This window comes from Notolepis coatsorum (genome assembly GCF_963971535.1).
Source record: "Notolepis coatsorum genome assembly, chromosome: 15".
NCBI lineage: Eukaryota > Metazoa > Chordata > Actinopteri > Aulopiformes > Paralepididae > Notolepis > Notolepis coatsorum.
The window spans coordinates 60,908,097-60,929,147 of record NC_140179.1 but is presented as its reverse complement, the minus strand read 5'-3'; the positions used below and the strand labels follow the sequence as shown (position 1 = coordinate 60,929,147).

Here is a 21,051-nt window from a genome sequence, read left to right as displayed (position 1 = left end):
TCTTACTACCTAAATCCACCTACATCTTAATACCTGACCTCTCCCTTCTAGACTAGAAGTAACGTCACGGTGACCAATTGCAGCCACTCTTATTGTCTGGGACCAAATACGGCCACGCCCCACTCCCAGCAAAAAGTGGGAATCTCTAGAATGGGTTTGGGGCGGCGCTGTATACGGAAGTAGCTCTCAAGGTGACGATTAGACAACACTTTTTTGTTGTCAGTAGATGGCAGCATTGGTTTAAAATTAAAGGCTGAAAATGTTGAGAACTACAACACTGCATTTCCCAAGAGCGTTAGCACAGGTCGCAGGTCACTGGGATGGGTCTATATTCTCCGACGTGATCTGAACAGCGTTAAACTATTACTGCAACCTCGGTATAGCGACCGCAAATGGCCAACTAATTATCTTAACAAAAGTGCGCTGGTAGCATTACATATGTTGTCTAAAGGGGGACATATGGTACAATTTAAGATTCTAATGATAATCGGCATATAAAGGACAAGATAAAGCATCGTTAATTTGTAAGAAACCTCAATGAAAACGACGCAATGTGCTATTGTTATGAAAATGTGATAGAATCCTATAAAAATGTGGACGCACTTGGCCTACGTTCCGTTATACTATGAATACGTATATGAATTAGTGTATAGATACTGGACTGTATAGGAATGTGAAGCTCTGTATCCCCCCCCCCCATGTATCCCTTCCCCCCCCCCCATGCTGTTTTGACACACGAATTCCCCCAAGGGGCTTAATAAAGGATCATCTTATCTTATCTTATCTTAATACCTGACTTCCCCTCTATGGCGAGCTGCTAGGGCTGGAGTTTTGGACATGAACTTTGTGCTGCACTGTATACATGTCCCCAATCACTGCACTTTATTGTCTTATCGTTGTCTCACTGTTCTGTCCTGTTTTGCACTATTTATTATTATGTTATTCTTATTTGTGAAAAAAATCATGCACTGTAATGTCGAATCACATTCCATTTGTATATACAATATGGTGAATAAAGTAATCTGAATCTGAATCTGACCTCTCCCACCTGGACTACAAGCATAATATTAATACCTGAACTTTCCCTCTCCTCTCTTGAATATCATGCTGTATCTGTCTCTCTAGTCCATTCAAATCCCACCATTGTTGTTCTCTATCACCCTCCAGGTCTCATTGAACACTTTCCCGAAGAGCTGGACATGCTTTTAACCCTTTCACTGCCACACTACAGAAGGTTAACCTTTTACTATCACACTACCAACAGTTACCGTCGGTAGTGTTATAGTAAAGGGTTAACCTTCTGTAGTGTGGCAGTGAAAGGGTTAACCTGCTGTCATGTGGCAGTGAAAGGGTTAACCTTCTGTGTATTGTCGCAGTGAAACAGTTAACCGTTTGGTAGTGAGGCAGTGAAAGGGGTTTACTTGTTAACGTTCGGTGGCCTGTGTATATATGGGCCGTCGCGCCTGTGTGCGCCTGTCACGACACTTTGCCCCCGTCTGTCGGCCTACCGCTGTATTTTTGCCGATCAACCTACACATCGTTGGAAAGCTAAAATGGCAGCCGTTCGATTGACACCCTACTCAACCTATAACGTGCTTCCAATCTTGGGTTACAAGGCCGAACAACCAACGAGTGTCGGTTTCGGACAAGTGACCACGTCCGGTTTCGGCTGGTCTTGAAAGGAACAGTCACCTCTGACGGTGAACATTTTTGAACCGATTTTATAACTAATGAAATTCTGGAGCTAATGGTAACTTACGCAAGGGCTGATCCCTACGGTAAAGGGACAGAAGAAGATGAAGAAGATGTTTGTTTTAAGAATTCCTCACTCGCCCGTCCAAATGAATGAGCAGTCAGCCATTTTGGACGAATTATTACCGATACAAGGATTACAAAAACATCTGTAAAACACAAATTTTCCATGGGATTGTTATACACTTTGGACCTGTACTGTAGATAAGACTTCAGGCTATGGAACCGTTATGTTTTCCAGCTCCTACCTCTCAGCTGGAACTCAAAAACAGGCATCTGGCAACAAGTAAACAAAACCTCTAACTCTATTTGCACTCAGAATGATTCTTCTCCTGTTGTGGAAGAAAGTTCAGAATGTTTCCTCTCAAAAGAGACCAGACTCATACATGTGCTATAAGGGGTTCAAGTAATAAATCGCAAATTACTTTGGGTATGCAACCTTCTTCAGGCGTGTTATGCAAAATGCGCCCTCAGCATGAGGGGTTAAGCTCCTCCCCTCCCTGGTACTAGTTCAATCTGCCTGACCATGCTATGCTAAACCACAAACCACCCACTCCAACGCACACTGTCTCATTCAGACGCAACCTACGCTCCCTGTCCCTCTCCACCCTCAAACCATCATGCCAGACTTCCTTCCATTCCTGACTGCAACCATCAACTCCTCCCTCAACTGCCTGAACCCCACCATCATAGATAACCCTCCTTCTCCCCTTTCTCTCTAAATGCACCGTATCCAACCAGTTCACTGATTATTAACAACCTTGTGGACCCAAATGAGTCAGGTGTCAAGACTGGTCACTCCGGAGAGCAAAAGGCCTCTCCTCCGTCCTGATTCTCCTGGACCTGTCAGCAGCCTTCAGTCAACCATCAGATCCTCCTCGCATCCCTTGCATGAATGGGAGTTGAAGGTTCTGCACTGGTATAGCTGTCATCCTACCTCGCTCCTATCAAGTATCTTGGAGTGGCACCCTATCGGACCTGCACCCAGGGCATGTCCTTGGACCCCTCCACTTCGCTCACTACACCAAATTGTTGGGTAACATTATCACTTCACTCCCTCCATCCTTCCACCCACCCCTCTGTCTCTCTCTCCGTTACCTGTATTTAATTTTTTTATTATTTTTTAAACAAACACATAAACAAACATGACAACACACAATAGGATATACAAATACACATATGCTCCAGCTCGTACCCCCCTCTCCCGGACCCCCCATTGGATAATCCAACCATTATAATTTGTTCCTAACCAGACACTACCATTATATGCTGGCTTTTATTCTCTCCACCACTTCTAACCACATTGCCATTTTGGATTCATTGAGACCCAAAATTCTAGCTGTTGATATTTCTTGATAAATCACATCGAGATATGTAAGAATCCAGACCTTACGGCAAATTTTTTCCGGTTGAAACCATCGTGATGCTATCAGCTTTTTAGCCACTGTGATACCGGATAAAACCAATCTCTTTAGCTGTGGAGGTACTGCATGCTCAAAGACATCATTCAGCAGTAATACAGAGGGGTGTACAGGTATATCCAGAGTTAAGAGATTTGACAATTGCTGGGTCACTTCTTTCCAAAATATCTTAACTGGTGGGCAGTCCCTTCGTCCCCATTTGTACATAAGGAGCATTTGGAGTCTTGTTTAAGACCCATTTTGTTCAGTCTTATAGGAGTTAAGTATGTCCTGTGAATATAGTTAAGATTGATTTGTTGATGGTCCGGGTTCCTTGATGCAAGGCGTACATTTGCCCAGGCTTCTTGCCAGTCAAAGTCTATCTCCAGGTCTGGTATATCCCTCCTCCAGACTGAGTCTAGATGTAGGGTTTCATACGAGGCCGTTAGTAATTGATGATAAAAATCTGAAACAAAACCTCTCGATGTCTCTCTTTCATAGAAGAATTTGTGGTATCTGTGGTGTACAATTGGTATCCTTAGTGGAACACCATGAGCCTTCAAACATGCCAATAACTGTGCGTAAAAATAATATGAGGACTTGGTGAGATAAAATTTTTTGCATATCTCATCAAAACTACAAAAACCCTGTTTGTTGAAAACGTCTCCTAATGTGTGTATGCCTTGCTTTTCCCATCTAGGGAATCTTATAGGTTGTTTTCCAATCAAGAGTGCATTGTTATTGAATAAGGGAGTATGATTATGCCATTTATGTGGGATAGAGTATTTTTTTTGTGTTTCACACCATATCCGGATTGCATGAGTGATTATGGGGCCAAATTTCCGTTCGCATTGCTTAATTGATAATTTGGTGTACACTATGTCCTTCAGCCTATGTGGAGCTACTATATTTTCTTCTAAATTTCTCCAGGATACTGATGCTTGGGGATCAAACCATGTTGTCAGTGGTCTTAAAGTGTATGCCTTAAAATAGTGGTGGAAATCTGGAAATGCCATACCACCGTCTGCTTTGTTTCTCTGTGCGGTGGATCTTTTTATACGTGGTGGTTTGTTATTCCAAATAAATTTGTATGTGGAGGAGTGTAATTCTTTCCAGTAACCCTTTGGAGGGGGTAACGGTAGCATTGAGCTGAAGAAGTTGATTCTAGGTAGGACGTCCATCTTAATTATTGATATCCGTGCTTGTACTGAGTTTTTAAGTTTTGACCACCTGACAAGGTCGTATTTGATTTTGTTTTCTCCGTTACCTGTGGTTTCTCCCACTGCGTCCTACTGGACTCGCTGATCTCGAAGTAGACCCTCTCGATGCGCTTGGCGCTGCCCATGATCTCGATGCGTCCCAGGTAAGGCTGGAAGTAGTTGAGCACGCTCTCCGCCAGCTCCAGGAAGGTTTGTAGCCTGCCGTCATGGGGCATGTGCTCCGACAGGTTGGTGAGCAAGACCGCCACGTTGAAGCCAATGTCCTTAAGTGAAGCGGAAGTGAAGGGATCATCTACATTGTAAGAGGTCTTAACATCATCATCACATAGATCATCATCACACAGATCCTCATCACATCATAGATCATCATCAGCTCCTGTACCTTGGCCGGCTCGTGGAACCTCTCCACAAACTCCTCGTAATCCAGTAGTTCGTTCTCATCGGTTTCAGTGCAGGAGAGCAGGAACTCCGTCTCAGACTGTGTGTAGTGTTTATGACTCTCCATGGCTTTATGGAAGTCCCTCTTAGAGATCACACCTGTCCATCAACCAACCATAATAATAATGAATCAATCTATCTCTCTATATTTATCTTGATCTATAACTTTCTATATATCAGAACAACAATGAAATGATTAAATAACTATCTAGAGTGAACTATAAAGGAATGTCTTCAGTGCCTTACCCTTTCCGTCTGGGTCATATTCCTTGAAGGTGTCAGAGGAGGTGAGGTCTTTGAGTTTGAGGAACATGTCGAAGAACTTGAGGATCATCTCCACGTTGTTGGAGGATTCCACCAACATGTCCACCATCTGCTTCCCAATGGTCCCGTTCACCACGTTGCCTGGAGACCAACAGGAGATGATTCTGAGACTGTTTCTTCCGGAGTATGTAAGACTAAAGACTTTGTGTGGTGCCTGTTCCGGTTGCAGAATTCGCTCCAACCGACATCTGGGTTGAAACTAACGCGATAAACTGACACTCTATGAAGCTGACATTTACATCATTTCATCAGTTATTTAGCTAACGCCCACATTTTTTTAATCGGCACTGCACTAGACCACCGTGTCACTAACCCTAACCCAGTAACCGCCCCAGTTCCATACCTTCTAGCTAGGGATGTTCGATATTGGCTTTTTTTACCGATATCCGATATACCGATATTGTCCAACTCTTAATTTCCGATACCGATATCAACCGATACCAATATATTCCGGTCCCCCCCCCCCCCCCCCCCAAAAAAAACACATAATGCATACTTTTCACAATAAATAAAATAAGAATTTGTTCTTACTTGCTTGCCTGGGTAAATAAAGGTTAAATAAATGTACAAAAAAAAAGAAAAAAAATCTGGAACTCCCCCCAAACATCCGTAGTGTTACATCCCTGCACTCCTTCAAATCCAGACTCAAAACCCACCTCTTCACCAAATTTGTAAATGACTCTGCCTGATTTCCCCTTTTTTTTCCGTTTTCTTTCTTTCTTTCCTTTTGATTATTATTCTGTTGTTACGTTGTTCCCTGTTCCCCTCCCTTAGCTGCCCCCTCATGTTAAGCGCCTTGGGTCTCCTGAAAGGGGCTATATAAATGTAAGATATTATTATTATTAGTATACCTTCTAGCATAGACAGAAGCATGACCACCATGTCCTTCTGAAGGTCCATCAGTTCCTTCAACAACTCAATCTGACTGGAGTCCTGGGGAGAAGCAAATACAGAGTTTAGAGTTAGTTAGTGTGAGACTTTCTATTATTGCTCACACAAGCCATTCTATTTTGCTCACACAAGGAATGTGATACAATTCCTATGGACTTCTACAGCACCTGTAGAACTGTCTAAACGGAGCCTCAAAAGCTCGGCAGAAATTCTTGATCATCTTTTAAGGCTGCTGTTTTAAACCTATAACCGTGTCCTTGTTTAGTCTTGTTTCTCTGTTACTATTTTCTGAAGAAGCCATATCATTGGCTTATAATTTACCAAAGCTGATAGCATGCCTGGTAACAATATATAAGACGCTTATATAAGACGCTCTGGGCAGAATGTTTTTGGCGTCTCCACGCCACAGTAGATTCTGCCCATTGCATTACCGGTACACACATTACAAAAACCTTTGTAAAACATTCATTTTCCGTGGGATTTTTATAAACGTTGGGCCTGTACTACATAATACATTAGGCTATGGAACCGTTATGTTTTCCAGCTCCTACCTCTCAGCTGGTATGTAAAAACAGGCATCTGGCAACCATTAAAAAGTACACAAAACCTTTACTTCAGTGTGTTCAAACCTCTGTTACTCTATTAGCACTCAAAGTGTTTTTTCTTTTATTGTGTAAGAAACTTCAGAATGTTACCTTTCAAAAGAGACCAGACTCATGCATGTGCTATAAGTATAACGTATAATAAATCACTAATTACTTTGGGTATGCAATCGTATATATTTTTTTTAAACCAGACCCATTTTTGCCCGATCCATAAGTGGTTAAATTCATGACATGTAGTCATCTTTGAAAGCCGTTATCTCTGCTTGCTGCACTAAGAAATTAGGAGGTTTTACAATATTCAAATTAGCACATCTTCTTGATGACACCTCATTTGAAAGCTCACACTCTTTTTCTTACCACTTTTACAATTATTAGAAAGCTGGACAATGACGATGGAGACATGTGGTCACAGTCGCTGGTCACATTTGTCTTTGCATTGTGTGTCTGAAGGTACTGTAACAGTGTCTATTAAAGTCCTGCCTTTAAGATTCTTACCTGCGACAGCTTCATCTGCATGTGAGCGAAGACATGCAGGAAGCCAACCACTGCGTCCCAGAGACGGCTGTGAGCTAGACTCTGCTGGTTCCCTGTACAAGGACCCTGGAGGAAAGAGGCAGGGTGTTACCTTGTTACCTGTATATATTCAGTCAGGGTGTTACCTAGGGTTGGGCATTGTTTGGATTTGAACGATTCCGAATTCCGATTCCGATTCTCCATTTCGATTCCTGTTCTAAACGATTCTCGATTCCGATTCGTTGAGGTGTAGGTCAAAACAGGTCACAGCTTATTTCGCAGGAGAAGAAATGAAAAATGAAAAATCCTTTATTTGTTTCATACTATTCACATTGGGTCTCATTCTCCAATGGACTTACGACAAAAAGGGCTTTCTCTTAGGGCCATTTGAGACCTTTTCGGGCAAGACATGAATATAGACAATATATTATAATATAATATTAATTATATATGTTTTATTGGGACGGTTGGTGAATCCCAAAATCGTCCCGAAAAGGTCTCAAATGGCCCTAAGAGAAAGCCCTTTTTGCCGTAAGTCCTTGGTGAATGAGACCCATTGTCAGTTGACTTCATACAGTTTAATTTGGTTGCTGTACTGTAACTAGGGTATTAATTAACAAATTAATTTAAAAAAATATTTTTAATTTAAGAAATCAAATGCAAACATCTTCTTAGCGGTTCCGGAACTGGAAGTTAGGAACCGGTTCATATTGGAACCGGTTCCTATTGGTTTCCTATAGGTACCCAACCCTAGTGTTACCTGTATATTCATCAGGGTGGTACCTGTATATACTCCGTCAGGGTGTTGAAGACCTGCTTGGCCACATTGATGGCCTTAGAGAAGTTCCTTTGGCCCTGTTCGTCTATAACATCCTTCCCGGAATAGTACCAGTAGAAATCGCTGATGGACTCCTGGGGGGGGGGGGGGGGGGGGGGTTGCGAGAGTGATGGAGTGATGAAGAGGGGAGACAAAGAGGAGAGATAATAGGGGGAGTAGAGAGTAGGAAGGGAAGGATGTGAAGGAGGGTAGGGTGGGAGGGGAACAGAGGGGGGTGAGGGAGGACAAAAGGGAGTGGGGTGAGGTGGGGGGAAGATAGAGAACAAAAGAGGATGATAATAGAGATGAGAAGAGGGGGAAGAGAGAGAGATGTCATTCTTGTCATGGGGGAGAATAGAAACTAACTGTAGACTAGCACTGTAACAGTGGGGGAGAAGAGTGGATAATAGACCTAATAGCTCCTTTTCAAGAAGCGAAATAAGACGTGTGAAACCATATCATGCTACGGTATACGGTGTATACTCGCAATTTAAGAATGGGTACAAGTCACAGGCTCTTAGTCCATTCGGTAAAAGCGATCACGCCGCCATCTTTCTTTTGCCAAAGTACAAACAAAGTCTCAAGCGAACGCCGGTGGTCTCGCGAGAGGTTAAGCGTTGGGCCGTGACGTCAGAGGAGTCACTCCAAGCTGCACTTGAATGCACAGACTGGAGTGTATTCCGTGATAACACAGCCAATATTAACGAATACACCGAAACGGTAATTGACTATGTCTGTACTCTGGTAGAAGAAACAATCCCCTCCACCAAAATTAAAATCTACCCAAATCAAAAGCCCTGGGTAGACAAATCCGTCCGTGAGGCTCTGAAAGTGCGCACATCAGCATACAACACCGGGCTGGTGACAGGCAACATGGAAGAACACAAGATGGCAAGATACAACGTCAGGAGAGCAGTAATAGAGGCAAAACGGCGTTACAGGGATAAAGTTGAACTTCAGTTTGAACAGGCTGACTCTAGAGGCATGTGGCAGGGCCTCAGAACAATGACAGACTACAAAGGCACCCCCCTCAAACTGAACAGTGACATCTCCTTAGCAAATGATCTCAATTCCTTCTATGCGAGGTTTGAGGCTGTGAATAACAACACCAGCCTACAAACCACGGCAATGGGGGGGGGGGGGTCTGCTGATGGAGACTCAGTGTTCAGGGTAACAGAGCATGAGGTGAGACGGATCTTTAAAAAAGTGAATATCAGGAAGGCAGCAGGACCGGACGGCATCCCCGGCCGCGTCCTAAAAGTCTGTGCCGACCAACTGGCCCCGGTATTCACTAACATCTTCAACCTGTCCTTGGAACAGGCTGTCATCCCCACCTGTCTGAAGAAGTCCACCATCATCCCTGTACCCAAAAAATCTACGCCCGCTTGCCTCAACGACTACCGCCCTGTAGCCCTCACCTCCATAGCCATGAAGTGCTTTGAGAAGCTAGTGAAGGGCTACATCTGTTCCTCCCTCCCCATCAACCTGGACCCTCTGCAATTTGCATATCGCCCCAACAGGTCCACGGAGGACGCCATAGCCCATGTGCTGCACACAGCAGCATCACACCTGGACAAGAGGCAGGGGAACTATGTGAGAATGCTGTTCATCGACTACAGCTCAGCATTCAATACCATAGTCCCCTCCAAACTCATAGCCAAGCTCAGGGACCTGGGCTTGAACTATGACCTCTGCCAGTGGGTCTTGGACTTCCTGACGGGCAGACCCCAGGTGGTAAGAGCCGGCAACTGCACCTCCTCATCCATCACGCTCAACATAGGGGCCCCCCAGGGCTGTGTTCTGAGCCCCCTCCTCTACTCCCTGTACACACATGACTGCGTAGCACAGCGGAACAACAACACCATCATCAAATCTTCTGATGACACAGTAGTGGTGGGCCTGATCTCTGCCAACGACGAAAGGGCCTACCTGGAAGAGGTAGAGAACCTGTCACAGTGGTGTCAGGAGAACTGCCTCTCCCTGAACGTCAGCAAAACAAAAGAGATGATTGTGGACTTCAGGAGGTCGGGGGTCAAGGACTACAGCCCCCTCAGCATCGACGGGGCACCGGTTGAGAGAGTGAACAGTTTCAAGTACCTCGGAGCCCACATATCCGAGGACTTGACATGGACCACACACATTGACAGTGTTGTGAAGAAGGCACGACAACGCCTCTACTTCCTCAGGCGCCTAAGGAAGTTCCAAGTCAGTCAGAAGATCCTTAGGAACTTCTACTCATGTACAATAGAGAGCATCCTGACCGGCAACATCACCTCCTGGTTTGGGAATAGCACTGCACAAGACCGTAGCAGACTACAAAGAGTGACACGTTCAGCCGAACGCACAATTGGAGGGGGGCTTCCCACCCTCCAGAACATTTACAACAAGCGGTGCAAGGGGAAGGCTAAGAGAATTATTAAGGACTCGAGCCACCCGAACAACTGCCTCTTTGAACTGCTGCGGTCAGGCAAGCGATACCGGAGTCTTAAGGCGAGCACAGAAAGACTTCTATCCCCAGGCCATCAGGCTGCTAAACGAACAATAAACACTATGCAACAACCATCAAATGCACACAGCACACACACCCACACGCACACACTCACTCAAACAAACAACACACTGCAGCACCCACTCTCCACACTTTAGATCACACAAACACACTTTACACTTTATATTTATTGATAAAGGATTTGCACTACAACTCGTACACCTACTGTGAATTGTACCTAAATTGCACCTCGTCCCATTTCTGCCTTGCACTATATAGTATTTTATACAACGGTATGCAAATTTCTCGATTCTGATTGGCCATTCACACGTCTTTATTGGCAACAATCCACGGTCCTGGGCTCAGGACCCGCCCACAACCGAATCACATAACCCTCCCCGGCTCACTCCGGGAGAAAACAAGATCGCGGACAACAAATGGTTATGTTGAAAGCACCATAACGACTAAATATGAAGCGATTCTGTCAAGGGGAACGTGTTAGTCCTTTAAACAATGTTGGATGATGTAATTGATGGGTCTTGAGTCAATCTAGAACAAAAGAAAAATCGCGGTTTGATTGATAGATTAATTGATTGATTTAAATTTCTTCCTTCCTACTTTCTACTGACTGCAGCGTTCTCTCTCACACTGTCCGACGCTGGCGTACCCACAAACACACACACACACATACACACACACACACACACACACACACATACACACACACACGCACGCACACACACACACACACTGTGACACACACACACACACACACACACACGCACACACACACACACACACACACACACACTCCTGTCTGCAACAGCAGGGGAGTCAGACTGAGAGAGAAGCAGCGCTGTTTTAAGTGAGCATGGTCTATTGAATTGATTGATTGGTTGATTGCTAATTTTATTACTGTACCCCTGGTTTCCAACTGGTTAAGTTTAGGCTAAAAGAAATAAATAAAAAAATAGGGCGAAGAAAACGTTTTTTTCCTATAGGGCAAAGAAAACGTTTTAATTTGTTTTACCTACTTTATATAGAAGCATCTAAGAATGAAGTTCTATGGAAAGTAGGTCTGCATTCCCTTAACAATTGTGTGTATTGAGCCGTACTGTATTGTACCCATTCTGCATCTGGTAATAAAATTTTCAATCAATCATTCCAATAATACACAGTTGGATGTGTTAGTTGGTTGGATGCACTTCAAGCTGCTTCCACATGAGGCAACTTCTCTCAATCATTCCAATAATACACAGTTGGATGTGTTAGTTTGGTTGGATGCACTTCAAGCTGCTTCCACATGGAGGCAACGTGTCTTTTTTGTAGTTGTGGGAACTACTTTTTCTGGCGGATGGTTTTTTCAATAAATCTTCGATTAATGTGTGTTTATTGTATAGAAATAAGGTTGGATGAATCTGGCAGTTGTATAAAAGTGCTTAATAATAATAATGCTTAAGTATATGCTTAAGTATATTAGTACACTGCACAGTATTGTATATTGTATGGTAACTACGTCTATTCTGCATCGAACATTGTACATATGTCTAAACTGAACACTGTGACCTCATTTTTTTACTTCTAATTTTAATATGTTATTTTATTTCATACTTATCTTGTCTTGCACAGTCTCTGGAGCGTAACAGTAAGAAGCATTTTGTATAAAAGTATTCTGTACTTCTGTATGACAAATATTAAAGAAACTTGAAAGAAACTTGAAACTACAAATGGAATAACAACTATTATATCCATCTTATATATATATATCATGTTCCAATACTATCCAATCAATACTAGTGCTAAAATGTATACACACTGAAGATATTGTAAGGTGCTTTGGATAAACCAACATGACCACATGTCCATCACATGCTAAACGTGATAAAAGATAAGTAAATCCTAGCCAGTAGAGAGGGGTAGAGTTAAGGTTAGGAGTAGGGGTACGGTTAGGAGTAGGGGTACGGTTAGGGTTAGATTTAGGGTTAGGAGTAGAGGTAGGGTTAGATTTAGGGTTAGGAAGTGAACTGACCTGTACTCTGAGAAGGTAGTCCACAGTGGAGATGATGATGTTGACGGTAGTGTTGTTGCCCGTCTGTGTCCTCAAATAGTTCTGGAAGTCTGAAATCATTCCATTAAATAATTAGCATATTTAGCTTTGTATGTTAGATCACACAATTAGTCCCTATTATGCCTCTGAGCATGACACTGAACCAACAACTGCTCCTGTGGCGCTGCTCTGGACTGCACTGAACTGTAGAATATGTTGGTTCTATGGAGGAGCACCTTGGTAAGAGGCTGTATGTCTTTAACCCTCCCTGCCCACATACATACTACTGCTGTACTACCTCAGCACAAATAGGGCCCAGGACAACTATTACCTCATGTCAACTATTACCTCAGACCAACTATTACCCCAGACCAACAACTACCGCAACCAACTATTACCCCAGACCATCTAACCCAGGGCAACTACTACTCTTGGCCAACTATTACCTCAGACCAACTATTACCCCAGACTAACTATTACCTCAGACCAACTATTACCCCAGACTAACTATTACCCCAGACCAACTATTACCTCAAACCAACTATTACCCCAGGACAACTATTACCTCAGACCAACTATTACCCCAGACCAATTTCAGACCCCCGCATTTCATTGTATACTTGTATGCCGTGACAATTAAAACTCTTGACTTGACTTGACTTGACCAACTATTACCCCAGGACAACTATTACCCCAGGACAACTATTACCCCAGACCAACTATTACCTCAGACCAACTATTACACCAGGACAACTATTACCTCAGACCAACTATTACCCCATGACAACTATTACCCCAGACCAACTATTACCCCAGACCAACTATTACCTCAGACCAACTATTACCCCAGGACAACTATTACCCCAGACCAACTATTACCTCAGACCAACTATTACCCCAGGACAACTATTACCCCAGACCAACTATTACCCCAGACCAACTATTACCCCAGACCAACTATTACCCCAGGACAACTATTATCTCAGACCAACTATTACCTCAGACCAACTATTACCCCAGACCAACCTCAGACCAACTATTACCCCAGACCAACTATTACCTCAGACCAACTATTACCCCAGGACAACTATTACCCCAGGACAACTATTACCCCAGACCAACTATTACCCCAGACCACCTTTTACCCCAGACCATCTAACCCAGGGCAACTACTACTCTTGGCCAACTATTACCCCAGACCAACTATTACCCCAGACCAACTATTACCCCAGACCAACTATTACCCCAGACCAACTATTACCTGAGACCAACTATTACCCCAGACCAACTATTACCCCAGGACAACTATTACCTGAGACCAACTATTACCTCAGACCAACTATTACCCCAGGACAACTATTACCTCAGACCAACTATTACCCCAGGACAACTATTACCCCAGGACAACTATTACCCCAGACCAACTATTACCCCAGACCAACTATTACCTCAGACCAACTATTACCCCAGACCAACTATTACCCCAGGACAACTATTACCCCAGACCAACTATTACCTCAGACCAACTATTACCCCAGACCAACTATTACCCCAGGACAACTATTACCTGAGACCAACTATTACCCCAGACCAACTATTACCCCAGGACAACTATTACCTCAGACCAACTATTACCCCAGGACAACTATTACCCCAGGACAACTATTACCCCAGACCAACTATTACCCCAGACCAACTATTACCTCAGACCAACTATTACCCCAGACCAACTATTACCCCAGGACAACTATTACCCCAGACCAACTATTACCTCAGACCAACTATTACCCCAGACCAACTATTACCCCAGACCAACTATTACCTCAGACCAACTATTACCCCAGACCAACTATTACCCCAGACCAACTATTACCCCAGGACAACTATTACCCCAGACCAACTATTACCTCAGACCAACTATTACCCCAGACCAACTATTACCCCAGACCAACTATTACCTCAGACCAACTATTACCTCAGACCAACTATTACCCCAGGACAACTATTACTCCATGACAACTATTACCCCAGGACAACTATTACCCCAGACCAACTATTACCCCAGGACAACTATTACCCCCAGACCATCTAACCCAGGGCAACTACTACTCTTGGCCAACTATTACCCCAGACCAACTATTACCCCCAGACCAACTATTACCCCAGGACAACTATTACCCCCAGACCAACTATTACCCCAGGACAACTATTACCCCAGACCAACTATTACCTCAGACCAACTATTACCCCAGACCAACTATTACCTCAGACCAACTATTACCTCAGACCAACTATTACCCCAGGACAACTATTACCCCATGACAACTATTACCCCAGGACAACTATTACCCCAGACCAACTATTACCCCAGGACAACTATTACCCCCAGACCAACTATTACCCCAGACCAACTATTACCCCAGACCAACTATTACCCCAGACCAACTATTACCTGAGACCAACTATTACCCCAGACCAACTATTACCTCAGACCAACTATTACCCCAGGACAACTATTACCCCAGGACAACTATTACCCCAGACCAACTATTACCCCAGACCAACTATTACCTCAGACCAACTATTACCCCAGACCAACTATTACCCCAGGACAACTATTACCCCAGACCAACTATTACCTCAGACCAACTATTACCCCAGACCAACTATTACCTCAGACCAACTATTACCCCAGACCAACTATTACCCCCAGACCAACTATTACCCAACTATTACCCCAGACCAACTATTACCTCAGACCAACTATTACCCCAGGACAACTATTACCCCATGACAACTATTACCCCAGGACAACTATTACCCCAGGACAACTATTACCCCCAGGACAACTATTACCCCAGACCAACTATTACCCCAGGACAACTATTACCCAAGACCAACTATTACCTCAGACCAACTATTACCCCAGGACAACTATTACCCCATGACAACTATTACCCCAGGACAACTATTACCCCAGGACAACTATTACCCCCAGGACAACTATTACCCCAGACCAACTATTACCTCAGGACAACTATTACCCCAGGACAACTATTACCCCAGTCCAACTATTACCTCAGGACAACTATTACCCCAGACCAACTATTACCTCAGACCAACTATTACCCCAGGACAACTATTACCACATGACAACTATTACCCCAGACCAACTATTACCCCCAGACCAACTATTACCCCAGGACAACTATTAACCCAGGACAACTATTACCCCAGGCCAACTATTACCCCCAGGCCAACTATTACCCCAGGACAACTATTACCCCAGGACAACTATTACCCCAGGACAACTATTACCCCAGACCAACTATTACCCCAGACCAACTATTACCCCAGGACAACTATTACCCCAGACCAACTATTACCCCAGACCAACTATTAACCCAGGACAACTATTAACCCAGGACAATGACTACCTCAGAACAATTCTTACCCCATGACAACTACTACCTCAGGACAACTATTACCCCAGGACAACCATTACCCCAGGTCAACTAGTACCCCAGACCAGCAACTACCCCAGGACAACTATTACCCCAAACCAACTGCAGGAGATGATGGTGACGGCCTACCTGAGTTGTGCCCTTCACAGAGCAGCTGAAGGAACCGGAACAGATCGCAGGTGAACTCATCATCCTTCATGACCTTCTCACCTGACCAGAGAACACACATACACACACACATGCACAACGAGAGCACATGCAACAACACACACCAACACACACCCCACAGGCATGAACAAAGAAATACACAACACAACACACACACACAGACGAACACAGACACACACACAGAAAGACACATAGTCCAGAGAGACACATAGAGAGAGACGACAACATATAGACAGACAAGGGAGAGAAAGAGAGAGAGACAAACAGGAGAGCCCAGAGAGAATGACAGAGAAAGACAAATAAAAGAGAGAGAGAGAGAGAGAGAGAGAGAGAGAGAGAGAGAGAGAGAGAGAGAGAGAGAGAGAGAGAGAGAGAGAGAGAGAGAGAGAGAGAGAGAGAGAGAGAGAGAGAGAGAGAGAGAGAGAGAGAGAGAGAGAGAGAGAGAGAGAGAGAGAGAGAGAGAGGGGTAAGATGTATTAAAAAGAGACACAGGTGTTATGAAGTTGTCACCACTGTTCAGTTATGTCTGTGTTGGGTGTAATGTCCTCATATACCACGTCACACAAACACACACACACACACACACACACACACACACACACACACACACACACACACACACATACGGCAGCTCCCAATGAGTCATGGTTGAGGTGTGGATGTTTTTCAACCTGCAGCATTTTAACATCACAGACTTTCTCCCCAGACTTTCCAGGACTTCCGGTACAACTGTCTTCTATGATATGTAAGCTAAGCTCTACTGTCCTTTTAATATGTTAAATAATAATAATATCTGTTTTTGGGTTTTATTTTAATAAAAAAAAAAAAAAAAAAATCCCCCTTCTTTTTCCGCTTTTCTCCCCTCCCAATGTTAGTCGTTATGCCAATTCCCAATCCCCTTCCTGGTCGCGCACTCTACCCCCTACCATCGGTCTGGGAGGGCGGAGACTATCACATGCTTCCTCCGACATATGTGTACCCAGCCCACCACTTCTTTTCACCTGGCAGCGCGGACTCTCACTGGGAGAGTGTAACGTGTGGAAGGTCACACTACCTCCCTCCAGATCCTTCCCTCTCTGTGCAGGCGCCCCGACCGAACTGTAGGAGTCGCTGTTTACAACGACCCGGACCCACCCACCGGCTTCCCTCCCGCTGACTCTGCCAATCGAGCCAGTATGACGGCCGGCCAAGCCGGAGGCAACGCTGACAGCCGGATTCGATACCAGTGTCTCTTGTGTTGGTGACGAGCACTTAGTCTGCTGCGCCACCCAGCCGCTGTTTTGGGTTTTCTGAAAGTTCTTGTCATGTTTTGGGTCAAAACTATTCTGAAGGAACTCTCAGAACTAGGGATGTCCAATATTATCGGCCTACCGATATTGGCATTCAAATGTAATATCGGAAATTATCGGTAACGGTTTTCAAAAAAATATTTATTTTTTACATTTATTTAACCTTTATTTACCCAGGCAAGCAAGTAAGACCAATTCTTATTAATTTATTGTCAAAAGTATGCATAATGTTGTGTTAATTCCACGACAAGCGATATGTAATGTTAATTACCTGAAATTATTCAGTTTTTTTGGGGGGGAAACCCTGCATATATCGGTATCGGTTGATATCGGTATCGGAAATTAAAAGTTGGACAATATCGGTACATCGGATATCGGTAAATAAAAGCCAATATTGAACATCCCTATCAGAACTGTGTTGATTTATAGTCTGAGGGGTCCAGATGGGTTTAGTGAGACGTTTCAGAACAGAACTCTGGAGGTCCGGCTGCGATGTCGTTTAAAATGCTGCTTTTTAACCGTCGCGGTTAAAGAACGTGTGATATCATAGACATAGAGAAACCGGTGGAGGAATGGACACTACATTTTACAATACAATACAGTACAATAACTCACTACAGGAATACAACCAACATGACGCTGAACTGGACTGCGGGAGAGAAACCTGTTGCTGTTGTCTACAACAGGGGTTCTCAAACTTTTTTTTATACCATGACCCCATTTTATTTAGGAATATTTTTTGGCGACCCCACACGTATTAACACTTTCAGTGCCAGCAGGGGGCGCACGATTTAGTGCTTGAATGCCCACCATCCACTTCAATGTTAGCGTAATATCGCCTAATCTATGTTTTAAATTATGGCTGTGTCTAATCTGCCCGTCGCTTATCAATGACTCATTTTCCAGTCAACATTGTCGAAGCGGATTGTTTTTTATCAGTTCATTTCCGTTTTATAGCATCTTGAAAAGCCCTCATTTTCAAGGAAAAAATAATATTCCATAATAAACGGAATATTCTAGAATACACAAAAAATGTTCAAATTTTTCGGCCTATTTATGAATCGTTTTCAAATAAACGCTAGATTATCGATAGTATATGTGTACGTATGCACGCTATATAGGCGATCTGATATCTGATCTGATATATTTCCTGATCGCTCGCACAAGCCAAACAGCCATATCACACATAGGGGAAAAGCTTATATCTCCGTGAAAACAGGTCTGATTATCCTAAGACTAGTAAAATAGATCCCTTACCTGAGATCAAGATGTTATCCAAAAAGATTATTCAATTCCTGATCGCCATTCCAAAAATCTATCCTTTTATTGATCCAACGCTACATACTGTAAACACATATTACACGCTGTTCTGATGGTCCACAATGACTGGGATCATCTCCGGTTACATGCGTGAGAAGTAAAATGTGGATTCCGGAAAAAAAATGTCTCATCCATTTTCATTGAGTCCATTCCAAAAGGGTGCATTACCATCTGGGAGACGATAGGGGGCGCTTTTTCACATCTGAGCTCCTGATGGGGCTGGTTTCCCAACGGTAGACTCGGTTGATGAAATATGAATTCAGATCGCTAATCAAATAAATGTCACGCTAATTGTCGTGGTGGGCATTCAGGGGGCGGGCTGATAACACGTGTTATGTCGTGGCTGGCATCCAAAGTGTTAATGTATTGCGTCATTTCAACGTGGAATTAAGGAATCTCAAAAAAAAGCACACGTTGTTGAACTTGATCGTGCATATTTATTAGAAAATATTATTACAGCACTATGTTATCAATACACATTTATAAAACAAGGCATATTTAGCCAAAATATGTTGCCAGAACAAAATAATTTTATTGCAGCACCAAGAAGAGGAGCACTTTAGCATCTAGGGGTCGCTGTTTGAGGGCACTGCAGATTCTACCTGTAAGTGTTTGGCAGTGATATATGTCGGTAATAGCAGTCATTTGAAAGCACTTTCAGGCTTATTGATATATATACATATAATGGTATATTATGATTTATAATATATCATTATATTATAAAACCAGAAAGAAATATGAACAATCTTGAACAATTATCTGAACAGCATAGAGTAGGAAAGGCTTATTTGAACATATCTCATTTTGAATGTTGTCTTTTTATATTGAAGAAATATATTATATATTAAATTATATATTGAGGAAATATATATATATATGACCATCTGGCTGTTATTAATGTGGTAACAAACAATAGTAATAAGTGTCTCTGGTCTATCACAACAAACACACTATTATTGTTGACTACTCACTGATGAATGAAAAACAACAAAAGCGTGAATGGAAAATACAATATCAGACCACTGGAAATAAAACCACACGTCATTGACAAGAGGGTGAGTTCATCACATGACGAATACTGGCACTGAACACACCAAGGACACGCAATGACCACAACCACACAACACACACAACACACACAACACACACACTAACAACTTGGACAACAACACACACAACAACCACACAACACACACAACACACACTAACAACTAGGACTACAACCACACAACACACACACAACACACACTAACAACTAGAACCACAACCACAGAACACACACAACACACAACACACACTAACAACTAGAACCATACCACACAACACACACAACACACACTAACAACTAGAACAATAACCACACAACACACACAACACACACTAACAACTAGAACCACAACCACACAACACACACAACACACACAACACACACTAACAACTAGAACCACAACCACACAACACACACTAACAACTAGAACCACAACCACACAACACACACAACACACTAACAACACACACTAACAACTAGAACAACAACCACACAACACACACAACACACTAACAACACACACTAACAACTAGAACAACAACCACACAACACACACAACACACTAACAACACACACTAACAACTAGGACAACAACCCACCAACAACACACACCAACAACACACTAACAAGTAGGACAACACACACACCAACAAGCAGGACAACCACACACAACACACACACTAACAACTAGGACAACACACCAACAACACACACCAACAACACACTAACAAGTAGGACAACAACACACACTAACAAGTAGGACAACAACACACACCAACAACTAGGACACCAACCACACAACACACACCAATAGCCAACTCCTCCGCCTAAACACATCAGCCAGAATAAGCCACTAATGTGTTTTACTACTAAGTAAACAGTGGGAGAGAGAGAGAGAGAGAGAGAGAGAGAGAGAGAGAGAGAGAGAGAGAGAGAGAGAGAGAGAGAGAGAGAGAGAGAGAGAGAGAGAGAGAGAGAGAGAGAGAGAATGATAACAGAAAGGGAGAGGACAGCACACTATACAATAAACAGCCACCACAATAGCCATCTCTATCACCTAACAACTGAGACCATCATAACTAAATGGCTAGGGGAGAGAGGGACGGGTGGGGCAAGTTATAGGGGAGAGAGGGACGGGTGGGGCAAGTTATAGGGGAGAGAGGGACGGGTGGGGCAAGTTATAGGGGAGAGAGGGACGGGTGGGGCAAGTTATAGGGGAGAGAGGGACGGGTGGAGCAAGTTATAGGGGAGAGAGGGACGGGTGTGA

At 43.5% G+C, this 21,051-nt stretch overlaps 1 protein-coding gene across 1 annotated transcript in view; it reads right to left on the bottom strand.

Moving 5' to 3' along the window:
• ryr2a (ryanodine receptor 2a (cardiac)) overlaps positions 1-21,051 on the bottom strand; it is a gene marked incomplete at both ends in the record, with an annotated part of 432,832 nt that overhangs the window by 74,767 nt on the left and 337,014 nt on the right. The window contains 8 exon segments of the mRNA XM_084331016.1: positions 4,420-4,635; positions 4,755-4,909; positions 5,057-5,215; positions 5,986-6,067; positions 7,126-7,230; positions 7,927-8,055; positions 12,478-12,566; positions 16,089-16,169. Coding sequence (XP_084187142.1) covers positions 4,420-4,635; positions 4,755-4,909; positions 5,057-5,215; positions 5,986-6,067; positions 7,126-7,230; positions 7,927-8,055; positions 12,478-12,566; positions 16,089-16,169 — 1,016 coding nt within the window.